Below are 13,643 nucleotides of genomic sequence, written 5' to 3' on the forward strand. Positions count from 1 at the left end.
CTAGTTTAGGGGTGGGAGGGAGGTTCAGGAGGGAGGGCATATATATAATTATGACTGATTCATGTTGTACGGCAGAAACCAATACAACATTGTATGGCAATTATCCTCCAATTAAAAATAAATAAATGAGTTTTACTCCAATTAAAGAAAAAATTCCCTGGCCAGGGAGTGAAAGTTGCTCAGTTGTATCCGATTTTGCCACCCCATGGACTGACTATACAGTCTGTGGAATTCTCCAAGCCAGAATACTGTCATTCCTTGTGCCGCTCGGGATCTTTAGCATTTGGACCCAACTAAAGATCCCAAATGGCACAAGGAATGAAGATGGAAGATTCTGCAGGCCACAACTAAGACCTAGAACAGCCAAATATATAAATAAGTGTTTTAAAAGTTGTGTCACTCCCAAACAATGCTGCACCACTCACAGCCCATCTTGTAGGTAGCAAATGGAAGTTTAGAGGGCCATACCACAGAAGGAAACCAGGCATGGGGGGCAGGGGGGTTCAGCATCTGCCCAAAGCCCTGCAGGGACTGAGCAAGTCTGCCAGGCTGCTGTGGGGGCTGCCTTGAGCTGGACGCCTGGACCCCCTCAGCCATGACGATGAGGCCTACCTACAGGCACAGCCTGGTCCGTATGGGGTCCACAAGCATACCTACCCTAGTCCATCACGACCTAAAAGGAAGCATCCTGCTCAAAGACCCATGGATGGCCAAACCACAAGTTTCCTACAGCCAACTTCTCTTCTATATGAAGTTCACAATGTCACTTTTCTCCTCCTACAGGCCTAGGAAAACTGGAAGGGGTGAGGAGGAGCACAGACCATGATAGAAAGGGACAGTACACAGAGATCTGAGTGCCAGGCTCAGGTAAGCCACACTATGTTAATCCTTGTAGTGTGGTATCAGGATTAAATGAGTTAATAATCTAGGCAACGTGATCAAACTATGCTAGGCACAGAACAAGAGTTCAGTAAGGACTTCCCTGGTGGACCAGTGGTTAGCAATCTGCCTGCCAGTGCAGGCAACACAGGTCAGATCACTAGTCCAGGAATATTCCACATGCCGCAGAGCAACTAAATCTGAGCTGCATCTCAACTACAGCTCTAGAGTCAGAGCTCTAGGGTCCTCAAGCTGCGACTCCTGAAGCCTGGGAATCTAGAGCCCATGCTCTCCAAGAGAAGCCACTGCAACTAGAGTTGCCCCACTCTCCATAACTAGAGAAAGCCCACATACAGCAACGAAGACCCAGCAAAACCAAAAATAAATAAATACTTTTTTTTAAAGGTTCAGTAAATATTCATCAAGTAGGGGACAGCCATTCTTCCAGGCACAGGACAGCCCTAGTTGCATAAGGGGCGCTTACTTTAGAATTTGTTGAATGAATGAATGATCAAAACAAGACATTCAGAACCCTGCAGGGCAGAATTCTTGGGCTCCCTCTGCCCCCCAAACCCCCTTCCAAAATTAATTCTCCATCCAAAGCAGTTACTCAAAGTGGGGTCTATGAACTCTGCATCAGGATCAGTTAGCCTTCTGTTTAAAATGCAGATGTTCAAACCTCTCTACAGGACTGCTGAATCTGTCTTTCTTACATAGTGGGGCCAGGAATCCGAATATTTAACAAGTTTCCCAAGGGGTTTTTGTGAAAGCTAAACGACTGTATAGCCAAAGCTATGGGTTTTCCAGTAATCATGTACGGATGTGAGTTGGACCATAATGAAGGCTGAGCTGAAGAATCGATGCTTTTGAATTGTGGTGTTGGAGAAGACTTTTTTTTTGGCTGTGCTTTGTCTTAGTTGCTGCAAGGGCTTTTCTCTAGTTGCAGTGGCCAGGAGCTACTCTCCAGTTGCAGTGCACGGGCTTCTCATTGTGGTGGCTTCTCTTGTTCCAGAGTATGAGCTCCAGGGCAGGAGAGCATCAGGAGTCAGTGCCTTCCGAGCTCTAGCATGCTGGCTCAGTAGTTACGGTGCATGGGCTTAGCTGCTCCACACCAAGTGGGATCTTCCCAGATCAGGGATCAAACCCAAGTCTCCTGCCTTGGCAGGCAGATGCTTTACTACTGAGTCATCAGGGTAGCCCTGGAGAAGACTCAAGAGAGTCCCTTGGACTGCAAGGAGATCAAACCAGTCAATCCAAAGGAAATCAACCCTGATTACTCACTGGAAGGACTGATGCTGAAGCTGAAGCTCCAATACTTTGCTCACCTGATATGAAGAGTGGACTCATAGGAAAAAGACTCTGATGCTGGAAAAGACTGAACGCAAAAGGAGAAGGGGGCAGCAGAGGATGAGCTGGTTAGATAGCATCATCAGACTGGACATGAATTTGAGCAAACTCTGGGAGATTGTGAAGGACAGGGGGGCCTGGCGTGCTACAGTACATGAGGTCGCAAAGAGTCCCGCATGACTTAGCAACTGAACAAGAACAACAAAGAGTTGGTCGCCCCATTGCTGGAGTGGATAGATGTGGATGCAAAGCGGATCCAGGATCAGGAATCTGGGACCCGTGTCATTCCACTCTCTTATTCCCCCTCCCTGGCAAAGAACTTAAAGCGATGGGTCAGCGGAGTTCTGCAAAAACTCATTCAGCAGCCAAAGCCTTGGGGCGGAGACCCCGGGGCTGCCCTAATGGGGCGGGGCTGGACGGGGCGGGGTCGCGGCTCCTCCCCGGCCCGGGGAGCTGGGCGGGACCCGGCCGAGGGGCTGCGCGGCAAGGCAGTGGTACAGCCTGGAGCACCGGGCAGCTGCGGCCGCCGAGGACCCTGGATCCCTCCCCACTCCAAGGTAAAGGCCCACCCAGCCCGCCACCAACTTAGTCGAGTTGGAGCGGAGTTCTCCAAGGCGTCTGTTGGCGGGGGGAGAAGGGCGGAAGGGTTCTGCCGAGCAAGCTGGGAGGAGGAGGGGGCCCTCGAACCCACCCCCCCGGGTGAAGGTCCCCGGATCTGGGGTCGGGAGAGCTAGATAGCCTGGGAACCCTCCAGGGATCTGGGGACTCACACCCAGGATCCTCGGGACTAGGGAAGCTCGGACTCTGGGAATGCTATGCCCTCCTGGGCTTTGTGGGTCTCCTCTCCACCCCCCCTCCCCTCCGGGACCCCTTCTTGTCACCAGACCTGGGGTCTGGCTGCCTCCGAGCCCCGCCCTCCTACAGCAGCTGGAGGCCGTCGTGCCAGTCGCTCCTGAATTTTTCACGGAGGGGGCGGGCCGGACACGCTGTTCCCATGGCACCGGGGCTCTCATGTTTCAGCCGGAGGGAAACCCCCCACCCCGACCCCCAGTCTTTGGCAGTACGGATTTGTCCTCCCGGGCCTCTTCCTCAGCTCTCCTGGGATGCAGCAGAAGTGAATTCCCCACCCCACCCCCGCCCCCAACCAAGGGGCTCTCAACCCTCCTTGTACTCCCCATCCCCAATCCAACCGTGGGGAAGCGGAGGAGGGGGCAATTCAGGTGTCTTTCATGAACATGGGTCTCCCGTTCTGAATGCAGGGGGTAGCTCTGTGTGCATGCTTGTGTGGACATCCTGTCTCCCTGCTGCCCTTCTGCCTGTGTGTCTGGGGGGAGTGGATCGTCCTCAAAGCATAGGAAGTGACCTCTGGGTGTGTATGCATGTGTGTGTTCATGCGTACTCACCCCTCCTAGCCTGACCCAAGTTCACTCTGGGCCTGAAGCCAGAAAGCCCCCATCTAGAGGATCTGAAGTGCTGCCTCCTCCCATCTGATCAAGAAAGGCCTCTGGAGGAAGCCTGAGCAGCAGTTCATCAGGACACTACAGAAGGGGCTCAGAGCACCTCACCTGGCTCACCACCCACTCCCACTTCTTGCAGAAGGAAGGAAGGAAGGAAACTCCCCTTCCCAAGGATGACCCTAAATACTCAGCAAGAAGCAAAGACCCCCCTGCGTCGCCGAGCCAGCACTCCACTGCCCCTGTCCGCCCGGGGCCACCAGCCTGGCCTTCTGGGCACAGCACCTTCTACACAGACCCAGCATCCCCGACTCGGCCAGTCAGTCTCCCTCAACGCCCCTACCCGGCAACCTTCACCTGCCCCCAACGGCTGGTCCTCTGAATCCAGCGACTCTGAAAGCTCTTGGGAGGCCCTCTATCGCGTGGTCCTGCTCGGAGATCCTGGTGTCGGGAAGACCAGTCTGGCCAGTCTCTTTGCAGGGAGGCAAGAGAGGGACCTCCACGAACAGCTGGGAGGTAGGGACCCTGTGGGCTGGGCTGGGCTGTGGTTGAAGGAGTCAAATCCCTGTCATCTGGGACATAGGGCTGCCAAGAACCTTTGTACAACTCCTGCCCTGCTCAACCCTAAGGGGCGTCATTCAACCAGGCTGTGAAGTGAATGAGGCCCCCTAGAGCTGTACAGGGCATAACCCGCACAAAGATATATAGGAGGGGGAATTCCTTGAATAGTGGCTGAGAAGTTTGCTAGTTTCTCATGGACGAGAGGTGTGTGCTTCATTTTCCTGTCATAAGGGAAGCAATTCTGAGTTCCACAAGTCCCAGTTATAAAGAAACAGTGGACTCTCCCAATTCTCAGACCCTACCAGCCCCACAGACAACCATCCATGTCCACCATGACCTGCAGCCAAACTGAAATCCTGCCCAAAATGGAAACTCCCAAATTCTAAGTTTGGGGCCCTGGGTTCCTCTATTCCCAAGAGGCACAGTGACCTGAGAGGGCTGGGGGTCCCAGGATAATGGGGATCAGGGACAGGACAGAGGAAATGAAGATGGGTCCCTTCAGGGCTGGTGGAAAGGACCCAGGATGAGTGTGTGTGTGGAGTGGGCAGGGGGAAGGGAGGCCTAACGGCAGAGATGAGGTGGAGATACTCTGACCAGGCTCTTTCTCCAGCCTCGGTCGCACAGAATGAAAACCTATATGAAAGGTCTATACATGTACACTGGTATGTATAACAGATGGGGAGATGGAGGTCTAGAGAGGGTGACGTGATCTTTTCTTGAAGCACACTCTAAGCCAGGGACAGAGCAGGACTGGGAGAATTCCCAGCCCCACTTTAACCCCACGGCTCCAGATCCGTTCAGTCAAACCAACCAACAAAAGCTTTCTCAGCACCGACTGTGTGCCAGGTACTGTACTGGGAGCTGGGGAGCCAGGACTCCTCCTGGGCTTGTTGACCCATCAGGAGGAACAGATGTCAAACAAGTATAGTGAACACTTCAAAGAGAAGTGGAGGGCGCGATGTGACCCAAAAGAGGGGTTAGGAAGGGCTACACCCTTCCCCAGGCCTGCGTCTCCTCCCTGAAACCCGGCTTTCTTCTTTTGCAGAAGATGTGTACGAGAGGACACTCACAGTGGATGGAGAGGACACCACGCTGCTGGTCATGGACACCTGGGAGGCTGAGAAGCTGGTATGGCACAGCAGGCAGGATGGGGGGGAGGGGTGCTGAGGAAGATCTCCTGGAGATATGGCAACCCACTCCAGTATTCTTGCCTGGGAGAATCCCATGGACAGAGGAGCCTGGTGGGCTACAGTCCCTGGGTCACACAGAGTCCGACACAACTGAGCGACTAAGCACAGCAGCAGCGCTAAGGCTAGTACCAGACTCCTGTCTTCTCGTAGGACACCACAGAGCAGGGACAGGGCAGGGCCCATTAAACCACAGCTCCTCAGCAGCACCGAAGCCAGAAGAACCTAATGACCCTGACCCTGTCTTCCCAGTCTATTCACCCCCTCCTGATAGCATCCCAGGATGTGCTTCTAACCCTGCAAACCTCCTCTCATGAGCACCGTCATCCCACTTCATCCACTCACATTGCACAGAGGAGGGAACACCTGCCCACACCGCCGTTCCTTTGTCTTACATATAGGCTTTCTGCAATTGGCTTACCCTCTCTGAGCTTCAGTTTTCTCACCTGATAAATGGGTGGATCATTCCTGCCTTCCTTACCAGCTAGTTTTTTTTTTTTTAAACATTCTTATGCAGTTTCACAGAGGTAAGCACAGTTTGGAGCATGAAAAAATTGGTGAACACGAGTGAAGAATTGGCAATAAAGATAATTCTTATTAATCATAACTTGGTAGCTAGTGAAAAAAAGGACACCAAGGATGTCCCTTGCTTGCCCATTCCAAAGCAGGAATGGACTAGCAAGCATCAGCCAAGGACATGTCCCCAGTACGCTTTCCTTAACTTGTTGGAGTTCTTTTCTGCTTGCTGTACAGGTATGCTCACTGTAGAACCCTGAAGAAATACAACTAAGCAAAGAGAAGGATCCAAAAATCACCTGGATCCCATCTCTCTAAGGGGTAGGCCCCTCCCCCAACACTCAGGGAGGCCCTGTCCACAGAGTGGGGCTTTAGAGGGACAGTGTCGGGTCATTAACAAGAATGGCTGACAGCTCCAGTGATAGGCCCAAATTTAGGGATGAAGGAGCTATGGGACCAATTCCTTTTCACCAGCATAAAAGGAAACCCAGGTCCAAATGAACATCATAAGAATGATGATGATTCTCTTAAGAGCAGCTGATACTGATGGAGTACCCTCTTCCTGAGTGTCAGCCCCAAGTGCTAAGCACTAGACATATATATTATGATATTCGGTCAAGACAAAAACTTGAGTGAGTGTACTTCTGATTCTCATTCTATTGATGAGGAAATCAAAAGCTCAGAGAGGTTAAGTAACATGTCCAAAGTTCTCAGATAGCAAGTAGGATTCAAATTCAGATCTATAAGACCCCAAAGTTTGCACTCTTTTTAAAAATATTTGTTTATTTATTTGACTGTGCAATGGCTTTCTCTAGTCACAGCGAATAGGGCTACTCTTCATTGCAGTGAGTGGGCTTCTTATTGTGGTGGCTTCTCTTGTGGAGCACAGGCTCTAGTTTGCAAGGGCTTCAGTAGTTGTAGTACACAGGCTCAGCTGCCCTTAGGCCTGTGGGATCTTCCCAGATTAGGGACCAAACCTGTGTCCCCTGCATTAGCAGGTGGATTCTTAACCACTGGACCACCAGGGAAATCCAAGTTTGCGCTCTTATGCATTAGGACTGCCCCTTTCTATCCCCACTGGGAGCATCACCTTCTGAACCTCCATCCAAGGTTCTACTCCTTCACTTGTTCATTAAGAAATACTGGCTGGTCCACACCTCAGCCAAGGCAAGGGGAGGGCCAGGTGTGCAAGGCCCACCCCAGGGTCTGATCTTGGGTCCCTGCAGCCCCATTGCACATGGCCACCCTTGGGGTCATCCACATGGCAGCAGCCTTCTGGGTCCCACATACTTCTGCCCCAGTGGAAAGCCTTGGGGATCCAATGACTGATTCATACCCCCAAGCTTTTTATTAAATAAAGAATAGAGGGAGGGAAGGAAAGAGGGAAGAGAGAGGGAGGGAAGGAGGGAGAAAGAAAGAAACCTTGGTGGATACATACCATGGACCAGGACACTGAAGACCCAGGAGTGAATAAAGCAGACGTGTCCTCTGGCCTCATGGAGCTCACAGACTGGGGTCTGGGGTCTGGTATCACTTTTTGGATACAGTTGAGAATCCTATGGGGCAGAGTCCAGGGACTTAAGAAGAGTGATCAGACTAAGAGTCCCATGTGGGAGACAGAGTAGGAAGAATACTGGACTAGGTGGCAGGAATTGCCCAACTGTTGTGTGGCCTAAGAAAGTGTTTTCTTCTTGTCTGGCCCTTGGTTTCCCTGCAGATTCCCTGGCCAGTGTCTGTGAAGGCATTTCCCAAAGAGGGTCCATGCAGCAGCAGCCTTACTGAAATAAGCATCCATTCTTTCCATCCTTGGGCTAGATGATATTTTTTTATATCAGAGAGGCAAAATCTGACAGGATTGGGAGGGCTGTTGGTTCAACCAGTAGTACTTTAGCCTTGCTGTCCATCAGGGTCACCTGGAGGGTATTAAAAATCAGAGTCTCAAGTCTCACCCCAGACCTAATGAAATAGAACCTATAAAAGTAGAGTTCTGAATCTACATTTTTAATCAACCCTCAAGGGGTTCTTACCTACCAATCCATGTACCAACCAGCTTTTGTGATCCTAACACATAGCAAATCCTTCACAAATAAATATGTGCAATGAATGAGTGAATGGTCGAGACCCACCCTCTTATTCTACAGATGAAAAAACAGACTCAGAGAGAGAAATGAACCTGTCCATAGTCAAAGCTAAGAACCCAGAATGAGAACCCACATCTGTCTGACTCAGTTCAGAGTTATCTGGGAAGGATCAGTATGACTGTTGAGAACTTACCCACTTTGAGAATAATGGATAGCAATGCCTCCCTACTTATCTACCTTATTTGGTTATCAGAAAACTTTCCTGGCTTCTTTGCCCCTAACAAACAAGGCTTCCACCACACTCTGCATCTCCCACTCCTGCCTGCTGTCTCCCCTCCTGCTCAGCCTGCTCATCCTTTCTAACCCCACTTACCAGTCTGCTTGGAAGCCCTCTCAACTCTGCCCAGTTGAGCTCTTCTGGTCTACCCCTGCCTCAAGCCCCATGGTTCCTGCAGCCACTTGCCTATGCCTCTCTTAATGGTACTTATCACACTGCATTATATCTCCATTTCCATAGCATCCCTTCCTGATCATGAGCTTTTGGAGGGCAGGAACTGTGTCTTATTAAACACTTAGAAAGCTCGTACCCAGGTGGTTCAGTCTGAGTGCTGTCCCTGTCAAAAGACCATCATCCAAAACAGAATATCAAAATTATTTCAGTTCTTCCCTTTCCTTGTCAAACATCTTGAAAGGATTCCACTTTTTAAAAGGCCACTTGCCTCTCACCCACCCCCTTTCCTCACACCCACCGTTGCTCCTCCAACTCTCCAAGACTATCCAGAAAAAGTCCTCCCCCGGAAAACAGCCTTCTGTCCTCACTTCTCTCCCTTCCTTTCTCTCTTAACTCTGGACTGCAAAAGGTCAAAAGAACTGTCCACCAAGACCAGCCCCTCCTCAAACCAGACAAAAGAGCTGAACAGGCAAAGCCAGAATGCTCCTTAGAAGGAACAGGAACCAAATAGATCTTTTGTCTCCAATGTTCTGCCTATGTGTGTGTGAAAGTCTCTCAGTCATGTCCTACTCTTTGTGACCCCATGGACTGTAGCCAGGCTTCTCTGTCCATGGAATTCTCCAGGCCAGAATCCTGGAGTGGGTAGCCTTTCCCTTCTCCAGGGGATCTTCTCAACCCAGAGATCGAACCCAGGTCTCCCGATTTGCAGGTGGATTCTTTACCATCTGAGCCACTAGTGAATCCCAAGAATACTGGAGTGGGTAGCCTATCCCTTCTCCAGCGGGTCTTCCTGACCCAGGAATCAAACCAGGGTCTCCTGCATTGCAGGCAGATTCTTTACCAGCTGAGCTACCAGGGAAGCCCCTCTGTCCCGCCTGAAGAAGGAATCGATGAATGAGAGAATGAAGCGAAGTAGTGCCATTAGCCAGATGTTTCAAGCAGAGAGACTGCAGCTCAGAGAGGATTGGTGGTTTCCCATGGTGACTCAGGAAATCATGGCAGAATTTGCCCCCCAATCTGTCCAAAGTATAAACCTCAGCCCCATCCCACCCGTTAGACCATCCCAGCCTTCCTTTCTCAGCTAGGGCCTCAGTACCCTCTGATTCCCTGCCCTGCAGGATGAAAGCTGGAGCCAGGAGTCATGCCTGCAGGTGGGCAGTGCCTACGTCATCGTGTACTCCATCGCAGACAGGGGCAGCTTCGAGAGTGCCTCTGAGCTCCGCATCCAGCTGCGGCGCACACACCAGGCGGACCACGTGCCCATCATCCTGGTGGGCAACAAGGCAGATCTGGCACGCTGCCGAGAAGTCTCCGTGGAAGGTGAGCCCTCCACCCTCCTTCTCCGCCTTTCTCTCAGCCCCACTGTCACTGTCTCCTCCAGTGATCTTCCTCTCAGTAACTCGTGCTCCAGCCCCTACCTCCATCCCACCCCACCCCATCCCCTGGCCACCACATCTATTTGCCTAAACCTGAAAGCTAGAAACCATTTTTGCCTCTTCTCTCACTCCCTCTAACCAGTCCCCAAATCCTGTCAAGTCCACTTCCCTTAACCCCACATTCCCTCTCCCTGCCATGCCCACAGCCTCTGCCCCATCCTGGCATCTCCACTCTAGCCTGGGCCAACCCCTATACTTCTCTGTCCCCATTCCATGGGTTCTCCTCACCAGTTGCCAGAGTTCTCCAGGACTAGAGCGGACTTTGTCACTTCTCTGCCTAAAAGTTCCCCTGTGTGCCCCAGTGCCCTTAGTCAGAGACACAGTTCACCAGGCATGACAGGCCCAGTGCCTGTAAGCTTTCAGGGACTTACATCTGAGACCTGAAAAAGACAATTATTGGTTCCAAAATAGTTAGAAAATTACAAATTCAAATTTCACAGAGCTTTGTCTGCAAAACATAATATTTGTCAGCCAGCAACTGCAAACCAAAATGTTTAAAGTTATATTTAAATTGTATTTAAAGTGGGATGGAGAATATTTTAATATGATTGATGTATCAGATGAGACAGATACAGGTCTTTCTCAGGGTACTGAGACCCTGGCTGAGGAAGAAGGGCTGGGATGATCTAACTAGTAGGATGGGAATGAGGTTTATACTTTAGACAGATTGGGGGGCAAATGCTGCCATAATTCCCTGTGTCACTTTGGGAATATCCCAAGATACAGATCTTAAAATGGCCCTATTCATAGGGCAAAATCTAAAAACTATGGAAACAGACCCAGAGCAGGGAAGCCAGTTCCACAAGGTCACCAGCCACTGAGAACTAGACCCCAGGGCCCTACATCCAGTCCAGTGGCATCCTGCAGCTGGAAGACCATATGCTTTATAAGCAGACATCCCAAAATTCTGCAACATGCCCCCCGGGAGACTGTTAAATTGCAGGTTCCAAGCCTCACCTACAGAATCAGAATCTCCGTGGCTGGGCTCAGCAAACTTGCATTTTAACAAGCTCCCCCAGATAATTCTGATGCACAGATTAGACCCTTCTCTGGCATTCAAGACTTGTGGGACCTAACTGCTCCCAACCTCCCTGTCTTCCCAGCCTAATCTCTGCCACCAGTATCAATCACTAGCCTGTGAACTAACTCCTCAAAGCCAGATTTATGTCTGAGTCCCCTGGCATGGAGCACGAGGTATGGGGAAAGGAAAAACTGTGCTTCCTGGTTGAAATTGACCACACCTTCTGCTACCTTTATCTCCTTTTTCCGGTTGTGGCTCTATCACGGCTTATCTGACCCCGCCCCCTCAGAGGGCCGCGCCTGCGCTGTGGTATTCGACTGCAAGTTCATCGAGACGTCAGCCACGCTGCAGCACAACGTAGCGGAGCTCTTCGAAGGCGTGGTGCGCCAACTGCGCTTGCGCCGCCGGGACTGCGCAGTCGGGGAGCCGCCCGCGCCCAGACGAAGGGCGAGCCTAGGGCAGCGTGCTCGACGCTTCCTGGCTCGCTTGACAGCCCGTAGCGCACGCCGCCGGGCTCTCAAGGCCCGCTCCAAGTCCTGCCACAACCTGGCCGTGCTCTGAGGCCGCCCACCCGCCCTCCAAGAGGTGACGAGACACTGGGGTGCGTTCTAGGCTCCACTAGCACCACCGAGGGGAGAGACTTGGTGGTTAGAGTGTGTATCGTGGGTCTTGGCCGCCCGCTGCCCCAAGGGACAGAGCGTCACCCCAGCCACAGCTTCACGGACCTCTCTGCCCTAGGGAAGTGATGGACAGACTAGGGGGCCAAAGCCTAAATTGGGTTTTTTATGCGGTGGGTATCTTTTAAAAATTAAAAAAAAAAAAAAAAAAAGGCAAAAAACAAAAATTGTTTTTGTCCTTGGGCTCTGGCCAACCCTCAGAAATGCCCCCCACAATAAACCAGACCAAAAGGATCTCCTGTCTGAGTGCCCAGACCTCTTCTTTGGGGCTCTTCCAGGTGTCTCCATGTCCTGCTTGCCCATGTACACAGGGCTGCAGACTGGGTTAGCCTGCTGATCTGGGTGTCAGGGTAGGGGCTTCCCTGGTGGCCCAGAATCTGCATGCAATGCAGGAGACCCGGGTTCGATCCTTGGGTCAGGAAGATCCCCTGGAGAGGGGAGTGGCAACTCACTCCAGTTTTCTTGCCTGGAGATTTCCACCCATGGTATCCGAATGATCCAAATGGACAGGACTGAAGGACTAACTTTCACTTTCTGGGTGTCAGGGTTAGTCAGTAAGATCACTGGACAAATTGTATATTCAGGCTCCTCCCGGAACTGCTGGGCACAGCCCCTGCCCCACAACTCTGAGGGAGACCTAGTAGAGTACAAACACCCACAGTTCAGTGTGATAACCTCCTATTTTCTCATTAATCCATTTTTTAGTTTAAATCCACAAAATATTCTCTGAAAGGAATTTTAGCCTGCACCCTAGCAATATAATAGCTGGTGTTTGTTGGGAGCTGACTGGATACTAAGCTGTCACAACAATTAATCTTCACAACCCATGTTTAACTAGTTAGAAAACAGAGGAACAAACTGAAGGCTTATGCTGCAGATCACGCAGCTGCTGTAAGTGAAGTTGCCAGAATTCAGTCCAGGCTTGTGAGACTACAAGGCTGGGCCCAGCTTATCCATAGTTCTCTTGGTGGTGGTGGTGTTCAGTCACTAAATCATGTTCAACTCTCTGTGACCCCATAGACTGCAGCACACCAGGCTTCCTTGTCCCTCACCTCTCCCACTGTTCTCTTGGAGAATGTGACAAAAAACTATAGACTCTCAGGGAAATGGACTTTCAGACACAAGTTTTGCATACAATATAAAGGGGGTGGGTGGACTCCATGAAATTCAATCCATTAATCCCCAATGTAATCCCACTCACTCATTTTTGCAGCTGTGGAAATTGAAGCCCAGAGAGGGGAAGTGAGTGCCCCGGAGCCATCCAGCCAGTGAGAGTAAGGACCAGACCCCAGAGCCCAGCCTTCTCCTACGTCTGTGTGACAAGTAGGAGGGAATGAGGTGTCCAGTCTGGCTGGGGCTGGGCCTTGGGGGTCAGGTCAGGAGTTTCCAGCCTAAGGGGAAGTGGTGTCACACTACTTTGAGAGGAGAACAAGATGCAAACGGTTTGGACCATTGTGTCCCTGATGCCTGACACCCCTGCCCCCGTCCAGCTGCCTGCTCAGATGCCTCAGCCCCACATGTGGGCCAAGTCCCTGCTGCCAGGACACCAAAGCACAGGGAGGCGAGCCACCATGTCCTCCAGCTATGACCTGCCCCCACCCCAATCTTGCCGGTGGGCAGTGATGGCACACTTTCCTGTCCCAACCTCAGCCTGGGGAAGGGAAAAGGAGGAGGGTCTTCCCCCACCCCAAGCGGTCTCTGGAGGCCTGTGGTCATGGGGGAGGGGCTATCCTTGTGGAAAGTTGGCAGAGGCAGCCGGCAGCAGGCGGGAGAGTGGAAAAAATGATATCAAACCCGGAAAAATGCAGGCCGGATGGAGGGCCCAAGCCGGCCCTGGGAGGTGGGAGGGAGGGAGGGAAGGAGGAGGCCCCACGGAGAAAAGAAGAGGGGCCGGGGAGAGAACACAGGAACTGGTTTGGGAAAATCTGGGGACAGTCACCACGATTCCTTCTTTTCTTCATCCACAGATATTAATTGAGGGCCTACTAGGTACAGGGCAGAGTGCCAGATTGTAGGGAGACGGTGGTGAACAG

The 13,643-nt window shown here is 51.6% G+C and overlaps 1 protein-coding gene across 3 annotated transcripts; it reads left to right on the top strand.

Annotated features, from left to right (window-relative positions):
- Positions 1-2,634: 2,634 nt before the first annotated feature.
- REM1 (RRAD and GEM like GTPase 1) lies at positions 2,635-11,775 on the top strand. Of its 3 annotated transcripts, none has more exons than XM_005887920.3 (5): positions 2,635-2,783; positions 3,639-4,196; positions 5,287-5,369; positions 9,595-9,796; positions 11,223-11,774. In XM_005887920.3, exons 2-5 carry the CDS (start codon positions 3,857-3,859, stop codon positions 11,492-11,494), a joined length of 897 nt encoding a protein of 298 aa, XP_005887982.1. In that variant the 5' UTR covers positions 2,635-2,783; positions 3,639-3,856; the 3' UTR covers positions 11,495-11,774. The 3 variants fall into 3 exon arrangements, with proteins under 3 accessions (XP_005887982.1, XP_014334964.1, XP_070237631.1); XM_014479478.2 differs by having other exon boundaries at positions 2,653-2,783; positions 3,823-4,196; positions 11,223-11,775; XM_070381530.1 differs by having other exon boundaries at positions 2,679-2,783; positions 3,668-4,196.
- Positions 11,776-13,643: the final 1,868 nt, after the last annotated feature.

This window comes from Bos mutus, chromosome 13 (assembly GCF_027580195.1).
Source record: "Bos mutus isolate GX-2022 chromosome 13, NWIPB_WYAK_1.1, whole genome shotgun sequence".
Taxonomy (NCBI): Eukaryota; Metazoa; Chordata; class Mammalia; order Artiodactyla; family Bovidae; genus Bos; species Bos mutus.